Below are 22,887 nucleotides of genomic sequence, written 5' to 3' on the forward strand. Positions count from 1 at the left end.
AAGAGCCACTACCTAAAGCCGGAAATTACAATCATCTCTCTAACACCCAAAATAAGGATAAAATGTTATCTAAAAATATAAATTTTATGTAAAAAACTATGAACGATTATCCATCAATTCATAAATAGTTATTTATAAATTAAAAATAAATATTTTTATTTAATTTCAACAATCCATTATCATTGTAAATTAATATTTATTAATTAAAATGATAGTTTTACTTCAATTATATATCCAAAATCCCAAAGGTTTTAGGATTGTATTAAAGGAGAAGCTTATTATTTACCAATCCATCGAACTTGGACCCCCTTTTACCCGAAATCACCAACTCGACAGGTTTAACAGAAGCAAATGAAAAAACAAAAAGACAAAAAAAAAAAAAAACTGAAAACACAGAAATCACTTTTACTGTTTCTCGAAACGAAATCCAATCGCCGAAAACTTCTCTCAATCTTCCATGTATCACAAGCTCATAATTCTGATATTGAATCTGCTTCTGTTGCTGCTCCTGTTTGTCTCCGAAGCGGCATCGTTTTCGGTGGGATCGCGGTCGATCCTCCGATCAATTAGTAACGGCGAAAATAACGGAGAGGTCGATAACGCCGTCGAATTGAACGCCACGAACTTCGATACCGTCCTTAGAGATACTCTGGCTACTTACGCTGTCGTTGAGTTCTTCGCTCATTGGTTAGTAGTCATGTTTGAATTTAAGTTAATTAATTAATTAGTTAATCTGATAGTGATAATGCTATTATGTTTATTTATCGAATTATTAGCTGTGAAGTGTAAATTGCTTATGATGAAATTAATCGCTTTAGTTAGGTGTGTTTGGCATGAATTGGTTGAGAAAAAGAGTCGAAATGTGCTGACTAAAGAGAAATACGAAGGTGCTTAAGTCATCAGCATTGACTATGTTTGACAGTTCTATGTTGGCTCGTGAATAGTGAGTTGACTTTTTGTAGAAGCGTAGGTGGTTATATTAGTGGTTCATTTGGGATGTTTAGGACATTTTGGATGTTGGAAGAATGTGACATGTGGTGGATTTTGGGTTCTTAAGGGCTTTTTCAGTTGCTTTCAAACCCTTTTCTTTTCTCCTTTTTTTTTTTAATAAATCGGAAATGAACGTGTAACATTATTGCTGGATTGTAACAAATGTGACTTCAAAAAAGGTAGTAAGTAGTGTTTAGCTCCAAAAATTCTTCTTCTTTTCAAAATTATAGTATAATGTATTATGATTATTTTTATCTTTGGTAAACTTTTTGAAAAGCTTACATTTTACAAAATTCAGTTTGTTTTAGTGTTTTTGATTATAGTAATGGGAAGGTGCTTAATTCATTAGGATTGACTGTATTTGGTATTTCTATGTTGGTTCGCAAGTGGTGAGTTGACTTTTAATAGAAGTGTGGGTGGTTAATTTGGTGTTTCATTTGGGATATTTAGGACAGCTTGGAGTTGGAAGAATGTGACATGTGGTGCATTCTGGGTTTTTAAGGGGCCTTACAGTTGCTTTCAAATCATTTTCTTTTCTCTTTTTTTTCATGAATCTGAAATGAAATAAAATCATGTTCGGTAGGGCCCCGCTTATTAATGTTGCATTGTAACAAACATGACTTTAAAATCAGTATAAAATAGTGTTTAGTTCCAAAAATTCTTCTCCTTTTTTAAATTGTAGTATATAATGTATTTTGATTACTTTTATTTTGGGGAAACTTTTTGAAAATACTCTGAGGAATTTCCAAAGGATAAATCTTACAAAATTCAGTTTGCTTTATTTTTTTAATTTGTATAATAATTTGGATATCAATATATGATTTGTACTTTCTCATGTTATTTGCTTTCTACCCATGTTTGACACTTGATTCGACACGCTTGCTATTTTTCTTATGTTCTTAATGGTTTTACGTCCTATAGTTGAAATTATTATAATAGTTAAAAATTGTTAGACGTTTGTCCCCAATAAATTCATACACAAGCATGCAAAATCCTTGAACCTAAATTTTGTGAAGGTGGCATGTCTGTTTCCTATGAATTTATTTTAGTACAGTGTCTGGGTCAGTATGCTTTGGTTCCACAAATTGCAAATATCATTTTTGGATAGTGAAAATAATAAAAAATAATAAAATTTTCTGTTTAATTTACTCTATTTGTACTAATGGTATGATATATAACATTTATTTTCGTGCCAATGCCGGCTTTCAGGTGTCCTGCTTGCAGAAATTATAAGGTAATATGTTTGTCTCTATTGTATTTTTTTATCTCATTTATATTGGGCACAATTTAATTACTTGAGAAACATTTATGCAGCTGCATTATGAGAAGGTTGCTAGGCTTTTTACTGGACCTAATGCAGTGCATCCTGGTATCATATTGATGACTAGGGTAGACTGTGCATTGAAGGTATTTATGCTCTGTCTTCTTAATTTATTTCCCTTCAGATATGGTGTGCTCGAAGTTGAAGTCCAGTAATTGTTTCTTTCTAGAAATGTTTTTGTGGACTGGACCGTTGACTGCCTAGATCTGTGATAAGATATCATCTTTTTTCAGCTATATAGTTATGTAGTATAATGTTTTACAGCCTTCAAAAATTAAAATAGATAATGTGTGGAACAAGCATATCTTATGGCATTGGTTTTTTGTTGGTGATTTTATCTTTGGTTTGCTTATCAGACTCTTTCTAAAGTTACTTCTTTTTCATTGCTTATGACGTTTCTTCAATATATTGGAGATATGACATAGTGATTTGCCTTCTTTTTTTTTACTGTTTTTGGCAGCACAGATAAATAACAAACTTTGTGAAAAGTTTTCTGTAAGTCATTATCCTATGCTCTTCTGGGGCCCTCCTTCTAGATTTATATCTAGTAGTTGGGAACCTAAACAAGATAAAAGTGAAATACGTGTAATTGATGATGGACGGACTGCTGATCGCTTGCTTAATTGGATCAATAAACAAATAGGCAGGTAAGAATATCTACACCAAATGCTTATTGTTATATTATTATACCATGACATTCTTTATCCTATTTTCTAGTTTGTAATTCTGTGATTATTAGCTTCAAACCTTCCTCTCATTTCTAGTCTATGTGCTCATAAACAGCTCCTATGGCTTGGATGATGGGAAGTTCGACAATGAGCCTTTTCTATCAAATATATCAGATCCCAGACAGGTATTTTTAACAGCATAGCCCAAATTTGCTTCATAAATATTAAAAACAAAATCTTCTCCTTTATCCAAGTCTTAACTGATGCATTGCATGGCTTTGAAGATTGCTCGAGCTGTGTATGATGTTGAAGAGGCAACGGCCACTGCCTTTGACATCATTTTAGAACACAAGGTAGATGATTTGCTTTTGTACTCTATGCTTTTTAGTTTTTGTGATAGTAAGCAATTATGATTTCTGTGGATATTATGTTGCAGATGGGCAAATCAGAAACTCGGGGTGCATTAATAAGATTCCTTCAGCTTTTAGTGGCTCACCATCCTTCTAGGAGGTAAAGCTCAACTTTCAGTATGCACCTTTTTCTTGCATACTACAGTGCTTGCTGTTTGCTGCTTTCATTTGTTTTTTATTTTTCTTGGTTCATCCTCATTCATTGCTTTACTCTTAAATATTTTGGTTTAGGTGTCGGAAGGGAAGTGCAGAAATATTGGTAAATTTTGATGAATTCTCCCCATTACATATGCAATCTGATAGACAGGAAGTTGTCATTAATGATGGAAAGGGTGCCCTGGGGAACTTCCAAATTTGTGGAAAAGTTCCTCGTGGATATTGGGTAAGTACTAAATGACATATTGTTGCTCCAGCATATATATGAAGCGTTGGCCCCTGGGCTTAGTTCATGTTTAAAGCATGGAGAGGGGCCAGATTAGGTGTTAACTACAATTTTATAAAAGAGGGAGGTTAAAAAAAGGGAGAGAAGTAGTCTTATTGTTTGTAACTTGGTAGAGTTCAATTTATACTATTTGCTTTACTTAAATTTATCAGGAATTTTAATTCAAATCTTATGAAAGCATGGAAGAAAAAAAAAGTAGTCTTATCGACTGTTGCTTTGGCATAGTTCAATTTATACTTTTCTCTTTTACAATTTGTCAACTGTACTGTAGAAATATATTTTATGAATGCCAACACCTGTTGATGTGATCATACAACTGATGACATAACTGAGAAATACGATTTTTTTTTTTCTGTGGATCATTAGAACAAGAGATCTTGATTACTTTATGGTTGTAGTATTTTGTGTGAAAAATCATAATTTGTTGTTTTGGTGTGCTCTGGGTATTCTTTTGCAGATGTTTTGCCGTGGCAGCAGGAATGACACCAGGGGTTTCAGGTATTTAATTATTTTTTATGACCCATATTTAATTATTCTTTCAGTTATCAGACTTAATTCTCAGTCTTTTAGAGTAAATCCTGTCACATGCTTTTATGCAGAAGATATATATGTATAGAGTGAATGGATGCAATGCCCTTCTTATCTAAATTTTTGCGCCTTTGGGCGGTTGTGTCATTTATCTTGTGCATTTAGTACAGCTCTTATTTTTGAGTATAGCCAATTCAAAAGAAACATGCCTTCTTATATCAAAATCTTTCAATTCCATTACTTTTGATTTTACCAAGTGTCTTCTATGAGCGGAATGACCATAATTACTCCATCCGAGCGTTGATTCATACATTCACATGAAAACATATTTTAACTAAGATAGATGACATAAACGTCAAGAGTGATAATTTCCTCTTGATGAAGACATGGAGAACTTGCCCAATTTACCGCATAGACATGGTGAAAGCTTGTCCAGGTGTGTGGATTAGAGAAATGAATGACTACAAGAAGAAAGTTTACAACTAGTTGTTGTCTAACTAGAGGCTGGGCCACCGACTTAATCCCTTTATCATTTCTTTAAGTTTTTGGAAAAACAGAGCAGAATGAAAGAGGCAAAGTTTCGTTTTTTGTTGTTACAAATAGAATTTGAAATTGACCAAATTGTATGTTATTTGATAAAGATAAGCATTTGTTGGCATATTGTTGGTGACAAAAATTCAAGTTGGTGATGGACCTGATTTGCAATGCCATTTCTTTCTTTTTCCTGTTTGTATTAATTTTAGGCATTATCACTGCATCGTAAGTCAATCTTGTTCTGTTCTACATCTAATATTTATTCTTACAACAAGGCAATTGTTTGAGAGCTGCTTTTAGTTTAAATGTTTTATTAATTGTGTTATCAATTTTTCTAATTATTATTTTCAGCTGTGGCTTGTGGGTTCTACTACATTCACTCTCTGTAAGAATTGATGACAAGGAGAGCCAATTTACATTTTCAGCTTTATGTGATTTTATCCACAGTTTCTTTCTTTGTGAGGAGTGTCGTCGACATTTTTTCGAGATGTGTTCAAGGTAAGAGAACTAAATAAGTTTTTCATTCCTGAACTCTTGACATTCCTTTATTAATAATGGCTAATTTTGGTTGCCAGTATTACTACTCCTTTCAATAGGACCCGCGATTTTGCCCTTTGGTTGTGGAGTGCACATAATAAAGTCAATGAGAGATTAATGAAGGTAGAAGCATCTTTAAAAACTGCCGATCCCAACTTCCCCAAGATTATATGGCCTCCGACACAGCTTTGCCCTTCATGTTATCGCTCGAAGGGAGATATCGAAACCAGTCAGATTGACTGGGACCAGGATGAGGTATTCAAGTTCCTATCTAGTTATTATGGGAAAACACTTGTATCTTTATACAAGGACAAGGACAAGGACACTGTCACAACGGATCAGATTGACGGAGCTCTTGAAGATTCGGTGGTCTCAACAAATGCGGTTGTAGTACCTGTGGGAGCTGCACTGGCGATTGCCCTGGCTAGTTGTGCATTTGGAGCACTTGCTTGCTATTGGCGATTACAGCAGAAGAATCGGAAGTCTAAATACCAACTACGTTCTTTTAAGAACATATGATGGAGGTTAAACATTCTCATGTGTTTCCGTTCAACAAATTTCAGGCTCCGAAAAAGCTGGAACTAAGGTTTTGTTTAGTTACAAAACCATATACATAGCCCTTTGAGGTACCCAGCCGAATGAATTCAGATTCTTTATAGGAATCCAGATGACAACCCTGTACCAACTGACCGTTTTGAGAAGCTTTCGATTTTGAGATATTTATTTTGGGACTGTACAGATTCTTATCATGATCTTAATTTTGGAAGTCATTGCATCCCCGAGTCACATTTTAATTTTCTTATGCACACTGTACCGGGTAACTTATGATGAAGCATATTTTGATGAATGTATAAATGAGCACGATGAGCTTGCTTGTAGGGGTGGAGGCAATTTGAGCTGGCTCAGACTTGTATTGCTATTTGGCTTGAGATTAACACCTCCCCAACATCGCCACATTGGATCTCATCTCACCAACTATTGTTCTTATTTGGTGTAACTAATCAGACAACTTGAGCAAGCCAAGCTGGAACTCAAGTTGACCGTTCTGGAAGCGAATTAAGCTTGAGTTAACCCTTTTTGGGGCTCTGCTCAAGACCACTGTTGCTTGTTTGTGCATACCATATAATTAATATGGACGTTAGCTGTTCTATCTGATTGAAGTTAAGAATTGTGTAAGATCTGGTATGAGGGAATCGGATGAATTGAAAACCCAGAAATGAGAAAACACCTTCATTGCCAGGGAATTCCACTAGATCTCTTGGTAAATTTTATTTTCAGCTCGTTAGAAAACTTAATCAAGCAAGTCAATTGCCACGATTTCAGGTACTAAAGTTCTTAATATATGGTTCAATTTTTAAAGTGTGGTGTAATCATATGATTGAACTATTTGTTTATAATAGATAATGAATCAATATTAAATAAAAAATTGATAAAAAGGGTATTTATAGTGGATAAATTTACAATTCAAGAAATCGAGATTTTACAATTTCGATAATTGAAAACCTTCACAATCAGTCTAAAATATTGTCTACAGTTTGCGTTGCCCAACCCTAATTACATTAACTTTTTTTATATAATAAACTTTACCTCAAGTGTCCCTTAGACCTTAATAGTTTACTTTATATCACAAAATACTGTCATGACACATCAAGTTTTTTGTATCATTTAATACCAAACTGTTTATACTAAAAGTATTATTGTCTACATATATTCAATCTCTGTACCTTGCTTTTTTACCCATATTGTTTCATATACTAACAATGAGTACAAACTCTAATGCATCATTATTTGATTGAATACTGTTGAATTATATATAAAATAATATTTAATCATACGATAACACGTCAACATTTATACTAGTGTTTATACCAATTGTTAATAAATGTAGGATTGCTCATTTTTTACTTATTTTCAAACAATAACACTATCCCATTTACAAATTTACACTTCATCTTTTGATTTTGCCTGATTCTGCATTCAAAGTATAATTGTTTCTATGTACATTGGCATGATTTCTCTGACCCTACAATTTTGTTTATTTGCAAAGCTAATTTCAACCCCTCCACAATTCTGCAGTCACAATGCATTTAAGAAAGCTGCTGATCACAGGCCAATATTGATTAAACCATTACTTAGATGACATGAAGGATCTGAGCATGCGGCTGAGGGGTAGTCGATAGTTGAGTTTCTTCATTCATCGATGAACTTGGAGGCTCCTAAGATCACCCAGATGATCAAACAAACAAAGCAACTTAATGAGCAGGCTGCATTATGCTCGTTTGATTGAAAACTGCCCAGAAAAATGCAGAAGGTCACTGCTACAAACTTACCTGCTGTTGATGACGATGGCGCTGAAAAGCAGTTACTGCTCTTGCCATGACATAGATTGGAAGAAGAATTCCGATGCTTCGAACAAACAAAATCTGCCCAGAATGAGAAAACTTAGAACGGATTTTGTGCAAGTAAAGAGTTCTAAAGTTTTTTGGAGTGAAATGTAGTATTACCAAGAACAATGGGAAGGAAAATTCATTAATTCCACCAAGTATGAGGGGAAAAGTATGCCTTGAAATCAGAAGAATCATGAACTGCAGAAGAAAGGCAAATCATCTTTGTCAGATATTTAAAGCAATATTATCAACTTCCAATATTCAGCTGCGAGAGGGGGATTTACAAGCAGAGCAATCAGACGACAGCACATCCAAATTTTTGTAGTAGAAGCTGAATACTCATCATAGGTAGGCGAATGCAGGAAATTCCGGTCGGTTGAGACCATCGCGATGATTTGTGGATTATTCAACTCCCTCCTGGAGATTTCCCAGTTCCCCCTAATTGAAATATTGTCAGTGAAAACTTGAAAAGCTGTGAGGAAAAAGAACAAAGTAGATAAGAGGTAAATAAAAGTTACCTAAAGCTCAACGGAATATGCCGAAACTGGAAAAGGGGAGGTGGAGCTGTGTAACCAGGCTTGAATTGCTGGAATTTTCACCCAAATTAGCCTCAGTTATCAGCTAAATTTTCAAGTTAACATGTCACAAATGAACTACGAATCCGAAGAAAAGCGTGCATATGATTGAATTACCAATGAAATTCACGAACATCAATTGATTAACACCTGATGGAAAAGTGACAAAAAGTTTACCTGGTGGCATATCTCACAAGTGGTGTCACCCTTCTCATTGCACCATCTCTGCACACATCTGCGATGAGCATACTGCAAAAATGAACAAAACATCATTATGGCATAGGAAATCGTACATTTCCAAGAAAATTATAGAGCGATTCTCGATTTATGAGAGCAATTGAAGTATCATATTGTTTGTCTATAGCTCAAATAGACACAGCCCTTCTGCAGCAATACAAAATTTGCAGCTGATATAAGATCAAAACCGAAAAGGCCTTTCAATTAGAGGCTTTGATTGAATTCATTAACCAACCTTTAAGCTGCCACAACAAGAGCAAGGTGTTTCCATGTTTAAATCTTCATCTTCATCATGGCAAATCCTGCACTCCACCACTTTCCTTGGAGTTGATATATCCCTAAACTCAATCTTTTTGGGAGAATTCTCAACTTCTGAGTCATCAGCTGCTGATTTTGCTGCTTCGAGAAAGCGATTTCTGCTCTGAATTGCAGCATCTAGAGTGGATTCTGTGAGCAGCCGATCCACTAGCAACACAAAATGATCTCCCATGTTCAAATTCACACCTCCTCAATAATAAAATTCAATCAAATTCAAGACTAAAACTACTTGATCAAGCTCTTTTCTTTCAATTCAAGTCCTGAAATCCATCAAACATGTGGAGGAATCAGAAACTTACAATTGAAAAAAAAAAAAAAAACCCTTTAGAAAAGAAGCAAAAAGATGAACAAAGAAACCAACAGCTTTACAGAAACAACCCTAAAAGTTGAACCCAATTTAGGTAAAGCCAACAGTCACAAGACAAAGGCAACAACCCAATTGAGACAAATGAGAAACGAAATGAACCCAGATGCCAAAAGAGAGAAAACTTTACGAAACACAAAGGCTTGAATGTTGCAAAAGCCAAAGATACAAAGACAACAGGGAGAAGAAATAAGAGACTTACAAGAAGGGAATCGTATGAATTTGTCAAAGCTGCCAAGCCAAGTCAAGAAAAAAGCTTTCTGTTTTTGTGTTTGAATCTTCCGATGAATCTTCGCTTTTGGAAAGCTTGAAGCAAGAGATTGAGTTTCTGTTTTCTTTGTTGCACAAAAAACGCTTTCCTGTTTTCTCGTTGGTCTGATTTTGTGTCTTCTTCCTCAAACAAGGCGTGTATACATATATATACATACAACTTTGCAAGGGTGAAGACAAAAAACAGAAAACAAATAATATAAAACAGATTTTAGCGGCAAACAAGCTAGCAGCACCATTGCCACCATCTTACGTCAACGCTCTCGTCATTTTGTAGTGGGATTTTCTTTCTCGCCTATTCTCCTGGAAAAATTCATTGGATATATATGGAAAACTCATTCAATAAATTAAGTTCTGAAAATATTTGCCATGCTAGAGCAAAAAATTTTATTTGTTTTCTGATTTTACAATGATTTTTAGAATTATATTTAAAATTCTATTTGTCTTAGATAATGCTCCGTGGATTAACAATTAGTACAAATACGTGAACACTAAAAATTGATGCAAATCTGAGTAGGGCTACCAACAAATTGAGTTACTTATGAAATACTTAACTATTATCAAATCGAGTTTAAATTCAAATGGGTCAAAGTTGGCTTTTAGATTGAGTTTGATCTCACTATTAATCAACTCATGAACCTCTCAAGCTTGTAATTCAATTCAAGTGTAATATTAATAAACTCTCAAAATTTAAAAATTTACACTTATATTTTAAAAATCTTACTTCTTTCCTTAATATTGAAGTAATTGATTATTATATAAGTTATATTGTTTAATTATAATTTCTCTAATTAAGACGAGTTAAGCTCAAATTCAAACCAATCAATACTCAACTTTGCTTAATTGTAGCCCTAAATATGAGTACAAATAATAACGTGTTATTATATGATAAAATAATTTTAAATTTGAAATAAAATAATACCTAATAACATATCAATATTTATACTTATGTTTATAATAATTATTAGTATATCTAGTATAAGTAATACTATGTTATTTTATCTTTAATTCAAAATCATCTAATCATGTGATGATACATATAAGAGTATATATATTTATATACTTAAAATATATATATATATATATATATATATATTATATATATATATATATATATATATATATATATATATATAGTTTTATTGATGTAGTATTATCACTTGTGTTTTAGGACTGTAATTAAAATTAATTTTTGGAATTGAATAAAAAATGTTTTTAAAATCACTTTATAATTACATTTTCTTCATTTTTATATTATTTTCCTTTTTAATTTTAAAGTGTTGTTGAAATTGAAATTGAGTTATCGGTATAGCCCTCTATTTTGACCTTGTTATGATGACTCAAATGGGTTGGTTTGACCATGTCCATTTGGATGACCAACATGAAAGAAAAAATCAAAATATTTGGTGACCCAAAAACTTTGCTTTTGGGTGGAGTTTAATTATTTTTAATTTAATTTTAATTGTATGGTGAGAATTGGTCCACTTACACATTCTCGGATCTGTTCGGTTGACAAGAAAATAAAATAAAAGAAAAGGAGAAAAAAAAAAGTTAGTTTCTTTATTCATTGGTCTAGTTGACACCCACCCACCACAAATTAATTATTAATTTGATTTGTTCTTTTCTTTCCTTTCGGATATAACATGAATCAGTAGACCTCTGCAAATAGTCAGTGCGGTGAGATGTTGTCCCAAAAAAATAAAAAAAATTAATTTATGATATACACACACGCGCGTGTGCGCGCGCGCGCACACACACACATATATATAAAACAAAATGACTTGCTAAATACGTAAAGATACAATGCAAAGGATCATAGGTAATACCTTAAGTTAAGCCTGATTAGACTCAATCAAGGTTGAACAAGGATGGTGCCATTGAGCCCATTAATTATTTTAACATGGCCAATAAGCTTTTTGCGCCCCCCCCCCCCCCCAGATAATTATCCAAATAAAATTTCTATGAAATTTGTGATAGGTCAAATACCTCGCATTTCGTTAATTTTTGGGATAACATTAAAGTAGTGGATATTTCTTTGTACATTATTAAGTGTTGCTTTATAGCAAGCTGTAATGAATCCACCTATCCCAAAGATTTCAAATTCTTGTCCTGAACAAGATCATAGATCACGGGGCTCATATTCATACATGGATACTATCTCTCTTCCAATTAAAAGAGTTCAACAGATTCTTGATAGTCTCAACATGCAATGTAATGGTCCTCAGTCAACAAACTTGCATGAAGTAGAAACATATATTTTGAAACACCAATATGTGTTTTTGGGAGTCGAAATAAGGTATTACATGTCTTTATGCATAGTAAGACCCATGGAACACATCTTATATACAGATCCGAGCACTACACAGCTTCGAACGACTGGAAACAAGTTTCACACACCAAAACGCACTGGAAAGGGGCGTTCACGCTTTATCACATGCCAAAATAAAGTTCTACACTCTTTCACACATAGAGTTGATGGTGCACGCGTTTCTACGTGTCAAAACAGTACCAGGATAAGTTGCACATGCTCCCACATGCCGAATGGAGAACGTCACATGCATCCACGCATCGAGATTACGTTACACGCTTTGCCACGCATCGGGTAATGATCGTCACGTGCCTGCACACGTCGCCACATGTTAGAAGCAATTGGTCATCTCCTCCATACGCGTATATGCGCTATCAACAATATGGTCAACCTTTTGACTGTTGATAAGCCTACTGACTTGGTGGGTATTGACCAGTTCAGGTTGAACCCAGTTGACTCAATGAGTTGACCCATTGATCGATGGGTCTTGACCAACCCATTGACCAACGGGTCAGGTAATTAGGTTTTTTAAAATCAATTTCGACCTGATTTTATGTGATGAACCCTAGTTTTGTTGTCCTTTTAATTGGTTGATTTTCAATTATTTTTCGGCGACAACACCATGGGGCTTTTGTAGCCTAGTCGACGACGAGCCTTATCATTCCAAGTTTCGATGCCATTTGCATTGGAATCTGTCAAAATAGTGAGGAGAAAAACACGCCTTTTGTTCTTGGTTTTGGGTTGATTTCCATCAATTACGACATTAATTTGAGTCATTTTTGAATTTAAAACATGTAACACCATTCCAATCATTCATCCAACATGTTTTTCTACATCAATTTCATGCAATTTTGGCCGAATTAAATTTGTGCCCAAAAACGAATTTTTTAAATCAAAATTTAATATACCGATTCTAATTTGCACAACATACGCAATATGACAGAAAACATAGCAAATACGCATCCTAGGCTTTAATATTAATGTTATAATAATCAAACATGTCAGGATCAAATTCTATGAATTCTGTAAATAATGATTTATGTACCCGGATTACTTTTCGATGAAACTTCTTTGAATATGATGCAAGGTATTGACGTTAGTTTATTTCCACGATACCATTTGCCTAAGTATTGATTTTCATTTGGGAGACAGGATTTGTGCATTTGTTTTACAGGAAGAGAAGGGAATTCTTTTTCTGGTAAAAAATAGCGTTCTTATATCATGGGGAGGTAGTTTGGACAATTTATATATGTCCAACTACCCTTCAATTCCTTCTTATAACTGCCCTTGACAATTATATTAAACCAGATCAGGTCGACTCGTCATGGGTGGACCTATATCCAATATTTCTTATTCAGCTGATAAAACTAATAAAATAAAATTATGTGAATCAATTTTAAATGTATAAATATATACACTTATAGGTGCTACTATGTGATTGGATAATCTTGAATTAAGGATAAAATAATATCCAATCACATGATAATATACATAAGTATATACTTACTTGTGTAGTTAAAGTAAGTTTGTATAGTATTACTCAAACTAATAAATTAAGTCTACACCGTTAACTGTTAACACACACAGAACATACCATGTTTGAATTTAAACATAGAAGCTATTAATGCACAATTGCTTATAGGGATGGCAACGAGGAGGGATGAGGAAAAGATCTCAATCCTCGTTCTCGTCCCTGTAAGGGATATCAATCTCTATCTCTATTACGGGGATTACAAGGATTCCTCATCCTCTCTCCATAAAGAAAAATCTCCTTTCTGTATCTATGGAAAGAAAATCACTTTATCATACTCTCTAAACATAATATAAATATATTAAATAACAAAATTAAGTAAAATTAAAACCAACTAACTATTTCAAATATCACAAATATCATATATTAACTATTTTAATATGCACAATAGAAAAATAAATAAATTTAAAAAACAAAATAATCTAAAACTATAAAAATATATTAATATTTTAAGTAAATATATTAATATAAAGAAATAAAGATAAAAGGGGAGGAGGGGGGGTGGGGATAGGACACATGTATCCCTGCTCTTGATTGCCTCTGTCCTAGTCTCCTTTTTAGTTTGAGCAATACTATGTGTACCTATTTTGGGTACACAAATGTATACACACTCATATATGTCATCATATGATTGATTATTGTTTTATTCTTAATTCAAAATCATCCAATTACATGATGATACATATAAATGTATACACATTTGTGTACCCAAATTGGGTACACATAGTTTTATTGTTTTAGTTTTTATTAGAGAATCCTCTCTCCGCTAAGGTTGAGAAGGATCGAAACCCCCTAAATTTAAACCAAAATTCCCACCTCTAATTGCTTGCACTGTTCCCAATTAGAACCTTTAAACTGAGTTTACCAAACATAACTCCTTGTCTCCTATTCACCTTTGTTTTTGTGATACTATTTGTTATCATTTATTTGCCTTTAACTCAATAACACTTAACTCTTCTTCTTCTCTACTTAACAACTGATTCTTCACTCTTTTCACAATTGCATACCATTCTTCTCTTAATTCATTCTTCTCATAAACAAAGGTAGTTACCTTCTTTGATTTTCTGAGAGGCTTCAAAGAATGATTTGTGGTTGTTCTTCTTCAATACATGCAATAAGCGAAAAATGGTGTCATTCAAAGTAGGTTTTACATAAAAAAAATTTGATTGAATTAAAAATTTGTTAATTCAACAGTACAATTTTTCAACAATAATTTAAATATATTATTGCATTTCACAATAAATTAATATATTTTTTTATTTACAAATTCAAAAATAATAAAATCTCAAATATACGATAACCTACAGGTCTTCCCATACCCACAAGACAAGATATGGGTTTTTGTATTATTTATCCATATAAATCAACTCATTTTTTACTCTTGTCTGTTTTACCTCAGCCTATATTGATTGCCCCACCCGTTTACTAGGTGTAGCTTTGGTGGAAGACACTAGTGAGACGAGAGGGTAAAAGTTAAGTCTAATAGCGATTCAAACTAAAGCAAATCTCAATCGGATCCCCCTTACTCCTGATAGCCTTTATACATAACAATATTGCTGTTTTCATAGTTGTCACAAAGAATCCTTGCTCCTTTCACTATTATGGATGGATGGTCTGAGAGAACAATACAAAGATTTTCTTGTTCGAAGCCAAGGTTTTGCTCAAAGCATCTAGAACATAAAGGATATAAAGAAATGTTTAGCCCGCCTAAGCTTTTTGCCCAGCTCTAATAATAATATATGACTAATATTTCAAAGCCCAAATGAATATTTCCCACCCAAGGTTTGATGGAAATCCAACTTTTCACTATTAACTATCGAAAATCTAAATAATCACCCATTTGTTAAATTTCATTGTTAAAATTTTTTAAAAATCTAAAAATTTATCACATTCCCCGTAAATTTAAATACTAACAAATTTCCTCCCATATAAAGTTTGAAAAATCAGAATTTCACTTAGGATTTTTCCAGCCAACACTACTGGCGATCGAAGATAGCAAAAGCTTTCATTGGTCATTGATTGATGGCCCAAAATAGAGCGAGATTGAGAGAGAAGCCAGAAGGGAGAGAGAACGCCATCATCACTGTCTCTAGTTGCTGACACCGATGTGCTAAAAAAACTCTAGAGAGAAATGTTGATTTTTTAAACTTTAGGTAGAGAGAAATTTATTAGTTTTTAAACTTAGGGAAAAATATGATAAATTTTTAGATTTTTTAAATATTTTGATAAATAACAATTTTACGCTTGACAATAATAGTAAAATTTAATATATTAGTGGATATTTAGATTTTTAATAATTAATAAATAAAAAATTAGGTTTGCATCAAACCTTGAGTAGAAAATAGTTATTCGACCTATTTCAAATAATGTGTTTAACAAAAAACTATTTGGGCCTGTAAGGCCCTTGACCAATTATAGAGAGTTGACTTAAAAGCTTTAGGTAATTGCTTGAGGGCCCATTATTAAGGGATATTGAATTTTTTATTTTTCTAAACCGTGTATATATATACACCACTCATCTCAAACTCTAAACAAAAATATCATAATAATAATTCTTTTCTCCAAAATACCCCTGTTGATGCAACCTATATAGAAAGAAAGAATACCACAACATTAATCTTTCTTTTTTCCTCAATCTTTTTGCAATCCCTGACTTTCTGCTAACCCCCCTGGTCACCTATGCTAATCTAAAAAATTTAAGCTCAATCACCAACATATTTGATAATTTTCAATCTCTCAACTCAATGATGAATGATAGATTGAATAATTTTATCTTTGATAATTTTTAAAAAATTTAAAACTGATCACCTATACTTGATAATTTTCAATCACCAACATACATAAAATAAAATTTACTCAATTAACCAACTTGAGTAACATTTTGTAAAAAAAAAAAGGATATAAGTGAGATGTAAAAAAATGGATAATTTTATAAAAATTGATGGCAGAAGGGTAAGTAGCAAAAAGGGTTGGGAATTAAAACTGATCACCTATACTTGATAATTTTCAATCACCAACATACATAAAATAAAATTCACTCAATTAACCAACTTGAGTAACATTTTGTGTAAAAAAAAAAATAGATATAGGTGAGATGTTAAAAAATGGATAATTTTATAAAAATTGATGGCAGAAGGGTAAGTAGCAAAAAGAGTTGGGGTTCCACTTCCCAACCCTTAACTTGACAATGAACAAAACTTTTTTATTTGAATTTAGCTTGAATTCAAATTAAACAATAATTCAACTTGAATCAAATCAAGATTTACATTGAATTATTTAATTGAATTTGGATCTAATTAAATTTGGTACGATATAATTATACTTCCATTTTTATAAGGAACATCACCTGTCATCTTGTCATTGCGTCACCATTGCCAATCCAAGAAGTTTCATCATCGATCGATGATTGATGAAGCTGTTCACTGAATTTTCTTTGTGCACGAAAAAATAATTTGATGATCTCTTGTGTTATATATATCTAATACTTTTATGTTATATTATATGATCTTCATGGGAAAGCAGACAAATATGTTTTTGTAGAAAATATTTGCAAAAGCATACAGATATGTACATTCACGTGAATGAACACATGGAAGCAAACAAGTATGCATAATGTATTATGCGTATTCCTTAAAAATATATTCTCTGCAATATTCTATGCAAAGAATATATTCTTTGCTTCTTTGCATATTTTATATTTTTTATATGTCTCACACCGAGGCTATCCTTAAGATTGCAAGCTCTTCATGGATGGCTTATTGAATTATTTTTTCATGTGTTACTTTAATATTAGATTAATGCCAACCAGAGTTTAGGGGGATAAAATCAAATGAGTTTAAAATTTTTTATATTTAATCTAAAAAAATTTAAAATAAAAAATTTTTAAATTCACTTGATTTTATCTAACATATATATAAATCTTGTTTTAAATATTAATACTAAATATCTACATATGTTTTCTCTCTGCAATTCATAAATAGAATAGTATTGTCTTGTCTAGTTTTTCTCAAGGTTGAAAATAAGGACATTTTAAGTATTCCAACATATAAAATGGTAAAAATGTTTAGGGTATGAAAAGTGTGGTACAAATGTATAAGTGAACCCAAATCAAGGTAAAAAGTACAATATCCCAATTATTAATGTTTTGTATTAAATTTGTTATTTTATTTTTAATTTAAAATTATTTGATTACATAATAATAGATTATTATTAGTATTGATTACCAATTAAACAGTTTTATTGTAAGAGTAAAGATTTCAAGATGCATAATTTTCAAGTCTCAAAGCTTGAAATGGAAAGACTTGGGTTTAACATTCTCATTCTCGCAAATAGACTTGAATATATATATTAACACCTTCTAATATATATGTATTGAATAGACCCCCGTTCAATTGGGAAATATAGGTAACGACGACTTATGGTCCAATGGTTTTAGTTATTGGATCTTATTAAACCGTGACTCAACCAAAATATTTGTGTCGGTTCACAGGTGAAACAACAGTTTACGACATGAATAAGTAACCAGAAAACATGATATTGACGTAAAAAAAATGAATGAAATTTGTTTGTTAAACAAGTTTTACAGATTATAGACTTGTTAACAGACAAGTTATGGCAAAGGCAAAAGCGCAGGGGTGCTCAAGGATGCACAGTTCTGCAGTCAAGCAGCATGCCAATAAATGCAACACTCACAAAGTCCTACATCATTTATTACTGAAGATTCTGTACTACAGCTACCTTCAACAATTGAGCTTTCACAATTGTAATGGTGGACAAATTGGATTTTATTCACTCACACTTGGATTTCTTTGAAACCGAAATCAACAATGCTCAAAGACAAAGGATGTCTCAACAATAATCACAATATTTGGTTATCAGAATAATATTTATAGTAGCAAAGCATACATAATAGGTAGCAAAGCATACATAATAGTGAGCAATCCAAGCTATGTAGACAACTCTAGTCTCACAACTCCAGTCACAGTGAAGAAAATTACAAACAAACTAGCATCCAATAAACAACTTGACTAAGTCATGCAATATCTTTCCAAAGCAACTTTACAACTACACATACAACTCCTTACCAAGAATACTATCGATTAACAAGTAAAAACCGATCAAAATGAGTGAAGGACAAAATCAAAAATATAGAAATCCCTAAATGCATCGCATTAAGTTGTATTAATAAGTTTGAACTCATTTTCTAAATCTCCAAATACCCAAGGTGGTGGAGGCCAAAAAGGGTTATCGTCAATCTCCTCAACAGAATTATCCTTGAGGTTAAAAGTCTTAACATCTAATTCAGTATCATCTTCATCAACTACTTTGATATAAACATGACTCCCTTTACATCCACAGAAATCATCAGCCACAACAGAATATGAACTTCTTAGTCCCACAAAGAAAACTCTATCTTCCAATCCATCCGTCACTTGAATCCATTGACACTTCTCTTCATCAAGCTTGAACACCAAAAGCTTTTTATCTGTCCCGTTCCAGGCAATCATTAGCAAATCATTTGAAGACTCTAACAAATATATATCAAACCAACCTGCCAGATCTACTGGGAAAGCAACCTCCACAACATTCAAAGATTTAGAATCTACAATTATAGCAGAATCAACATAGGAAATAGTATAGAACTTGTGATTGCGATAAACAATATCAACAGGATAGTCTGGAATCTCAATCTCAGCAGTGTCTATATCAGTCCACTTCTTGTCTATATTTCTCCATACACTTAGTTGGTCGCCAAATTTCGCCATGACAACAAACCCATCATCATTTTGATCGATAAAAGAAGACGGCACTACTTCTGCAGCTACAAAAGAATCACTGGAGTCTCTCTCGTTGCCTTCATCGGTAGAAGCTAATTCAAACATGTAGGATTTACTTATTTCCTTAACCCGATAATCCAACAGGTTCAAAGACTTTTGTGGCAAGTTCTTAAGATATAATTCAGAGAGGGGATCTTTTATTTGGAATTTTCCTGAAGTTGTTTCCTCGACTTCGACCAACCATGGTGCAGATGTTTCATCGTCAAGGGGCTGGATGACATAAACAGTAGACTCTATGAGGACAAAGGGGTCTTCGCTGTCGGGATTGGGACCTTTTAGAAAGTCGGTCGTCTTTAAAATTGATTCTGGGAATAGGAACTTTGGAGGATGGGGAAGTATGCAACGAAATGAGCGACAAACAGCACGAAAACGAAGGATGTCAATTTTTGTATGGAGGCGTTTTGCTATTGACGTAAGGAGTTCTCCAGGAAGACTGGTCCAATCGGGAGTGATTGTATCCATGGCTGCAAAGTAGCTAAAGAGCAAGAGGATGAAGAATTAAGAAGAAGAGTAGAGTGAAAATGCAATCAGGCACTACAGAAAATAGTGACTCGATAGGATTGTGATTTCTTCTTTCACGTTAGACGTTATTATTGGTTAAAAATAAAGTCTTTTCTTGCAAATTAAGTCTTTGAAAAGAGTTAGCAAAATCCTAATGGGGTATGGGATTGGGATGGTTTTATTATCCAAATTAGAAGACTATTTTAAAGGTTATTAAGTATAAATTATTATTTTGTTTGATAAAATTAGATTGATATAAATAATTATTATATTTAGTTAAAAATAATAAAAAAATATTAATATATTATTTTACTTAAATATCATTTGGTATAATTATTCTAAAATATTTTGTTATGCTACTTATTATATTAATTGAAAATAAAATTATTTTTGCCTTAAAAATTTAATAAATAAGGATATATTATAATAAAATAAATATTACATCAGTAATCTTTTAATACCTAATCAGATTACTCCTTATATTACTTGTCACATTACCATTGGTAATAGAGTATTATCAGAATTTTTTATTATTTATAAATTAAATAAAATTATGTAAGTAATAAAATATAGATTATTGGACTAGCTTTTAATCTTCCTAACCTAAGGCCTTCTAAATATATAGATTTGATAAATTAGGAAATAAATGATAATTTTGTGAATCAACCAAATTCCTAAATTAAGAATTTGATAAAATCAAATATTTAAATTTAGTAACGAAATAATTTCTTTTCTCTCGTAAACGAGATAATACTTTTGACTTATCCAATGATATTATGTCCAAGTTCCAACTAGTTTAAATTTGAATCAACCTTAAACTTAACTCAATTCAGATTGAATTTATTCCTATTTAAAACCCCTTAAAATTATAAAATCATATTAAAAAAAAAAATTATTCATCTGTAAATCCTTCTAGATTGAGAATTTCAGAATAGAATTATACAAGCTAAGTGATGGTGAAAGGAATGTGCAACGGCAAAGGTCTTCGAGCAGGATCAGAGGATGGATCTTCCATTTGGTTCAAGAAGTATATTTGTTAGATTAGGAAAATAATATTAGGAATTCAAGTGATAAGGACAACTATCATAATCTTTTGTATGTATTATGCAATTGGAACTTTTAGATAAAGTGGAATTCATGTTGTAAAGCTACACATATCCTTTCAAAATCAATAAAAAGGTGTAAAATAAAATGGCGAAAATACTTAATCCCACCCAAGGTTTATTGAAAACCAAAAGTGGTATCTACTAACTTTCAAAAACCCAATAACTACCCATGAATAATTTTTTATTAAAAATCTCAATTAGGGTTAGTGATAAAATTATTATTTAGTAAAAATAAAAAATAAACATCCCCTTATAATTTTCTTCAAAGTTTGAAAAGTGGTTATTTCTCCTAGAGACGATGATTTTTTTCTCTGAAGAAGTAAAAATTGGTGCAAAAAGAGTCAAATGATGAGGGAAAAGAAAGACGAGAGGTTGGCCGATGGTCGGGAAGAGTGAATCACCGAAGGAGAAAAAACCAAGGGAAAAATTGTGAGATTTTAAAATTTAGTAGGGAATGTTATAAAAGTTTAGTCTTTTTAAATTTTTTTGTTAAATAATAAATTTACTCCTAACTTTAACTAAGATTTTTGACAAAAAATTAATCATAGGCAAGTGTTTGGGTTTTTCAAAGTTAACAGGTATCAGTTTGGGTTTTCAATAACCCTTGGGTGAGAATAAGTCTTTTGGCCAAATAAAATTTAGAAAAAACCAATATATTCTTCTGTTGCCTCTCTAGAGGTTCATTCCCTGGACAAATTGATATAGAATAGTTTATTCCTAACAAATTAATATCAACATTTAGGGGTGGATATGAATTGAGATAAGCCTACACACCCCTTAATTTGAGTTTAACTTAAATGAAAAATAATTTAATTTGAGTTTGCCTTAATTTTGTCAAGCCAAAATAAAGATAGCTCGAGTTTGGTTTGAATAAAAAGTAGTTTGGATTGAGTTTAATTCGAGTTTATAATTCAAATATATAACTCACATTTGTGGTTTAGATTCGAAGCTCAAGTTTGTCACTCATTAACGAAACAGTAGTATTTTATCTAATAATAGACAAAATAATATTAATTTGCCAATTATTTGATATAACATGAATGAACCACTAGTAAAGTTTAATTCAAATCGAGCAATCTTTGACTTATGAGTAAAAGCAAACTGAACTTTTTCTAATTTGATTTTGACTTTTTTTTTTTTAAAATGAGTTGACCATCTAAGGTCGATCTTGACTCAAATTTGAGTTAAGTTGAACTGACTTTTGAGACTGAGTTAAAAAGGAATTTAAAAGTAAACTAACTCGATTAACTTTTTTGGGATTAAATTGTCATGTTCAAAATATTTAGATATGACTTATAAATGAGATATATTTAGTCTTTTTATTTTTCAAAATTAATGTAGGAAAATTTTATATTTTATTCTTACACCAAGGGTTTGATTTCGAATGAGAAAGTGTTAATTATGTTATGTAAAGGCGAAAAAAAGTTTTTAAACCAAACTTTGAGTGGAAAAATGTAATTTATTCAATAATGAATTAAGAAAAGATAGAGAGCCGCCATATACGGTAAGGGAGATTTCACAATAAAAAAATTGTAAACATTTTTTAGAACACAATTAAATATATCTATTACTGAAAAAACTCACAATTAAATATTAATAATAAAATTATACATACATTTTTGGCATACAATTTGAGTACACAAAAATATGATTTTAATTTAAAAATAAAATAATATTTAATTATATAATAATATACCATTTATATATAAATTATGTTTAAAAAATCACGTCTACCTCTTGACAATGTTTTTAAACTCAAATTTGGTGTTGGCTTGCTCAAAGGATTATAGGACAGTCATTGGTCAAATCGGTAATGATGACTAAACATAACTAAAATTTTAAAACAGATTTTAATCGTATGATATCATCATAATGTTAGTATAACAGTTCAATCGTTCTAATCGAACAATTGAGTTGTAATTTAACATTACTTACCTAGTTTTCCCTGATAATTGGCAAAATGTTATGGTTTGAACAAATAGTTGACATGAGTCAAAGCATGTCACGACCTAAACTTGAACAA

At 32.0% G+C, this 22,887-nt stretch overlaps 3 protein-coding genes across 4 annotated transcripts; 1 reads left to right on the forward strand and 2 right to left on the reverse strand.

Annotated features, from left to right (window-relative positions):
* The first annotated feature begins 326 nt into the window (after positions 1-326).
* LOC123215749 (sulfhydryl oxidase 2-like) lies at positions 327-6,273 on the forward strand. Of its 2 annotated transcripts, none has more exons than XM_044635972.1 (11): positions 327-687; positions 2,200-2,224; positions 2,305-2,397; positions 2,777-2,958; positions 3,095-3,164; positions 3,264-3,332; positions 3,416-3,489; positions 3,621-3,771; positions 4,289-4,329; positions 5,245-5,391; positions 5,490-6,273. In XM_044635972.1, exons 1-11 carry the CDS (start codon positions 458-460, stop codon positions 5,947-5,949), a joined length of 1,542 nt encoding a protein of 513 aa, XP_044491907.1. In that variant the 5' UTR covers positions 327-457; the 3' UTR covers positions 5,950-6,273. The 2 variants fall into 2 exon arrangements, with proteins under 2 accessions (XP_044491907.1, XP_044491906.1); XM_044635971.1 differs by having other exon boundaries at positions 331-687; positions 5,469-6,273.
* A 1,108-nt stretch (positions 6,274-7,381) lies between these two features.
* On the reverse strand, positions 7,382-11,574 carry LOC123217590. Its single transcript, XM_044638679.1, has 9 exons — positions 11,568-11,574; positions 9,514-9,705; positions 8,865-9,094; positions 8,570-8,641; positions 8,336-8,403; positions 8,102-8,255; positions 7,935-8,015; positions 7,761-7,853; positions 7,382-7,646 (listed from the first exon to the last, which is right to left on the reverse strand). The coding sequence occupies exons 1-9, from the start codon at positions 11,572-11,574 to the stop codon at positions 7,563-7,565; spliced, it is 981 nt and encodes a 326-aa protein (XP_044494614.1). The 3' UTR covers positions 7,382-7,562.
* Positions 11,575-18,266: 6,692 nt separating this feature from the next.
* On the reverse strand, positions 18,267-19,828 carry LOC123216185 (F-box protein SKIP23-like). The gene has a single exon (XM_044636570.1). The coding sequence runs from the start codon at positions 19,717-19,719 to the stop codon at positions 18,592-18,594; it is 1,128 nt and encodes a 375-aa protein (XP_044492505.1). The 5' UTR covers positions 19,720-19,828; the 3' UTR covers positions 18,267-18,591.
* Positions 19,829-22,887: the final 3,059 nt, after the last annotated feature.

Source organism: Mangifera indica, chromosome 5, assembly GCF_011075055.1.
Source record: "Mangifera indica cultivar Alphonso chromosome 5, CATAS_Mindica_2.1, whole genome shotgun sequence".
NCBI classification, from domain to species: Eukaryota; Viridiplantae; Streptophyta; class Magnoliopsida; order Sapindales; family Anacardiaceae; genus Mangifera; species Mangifera indica.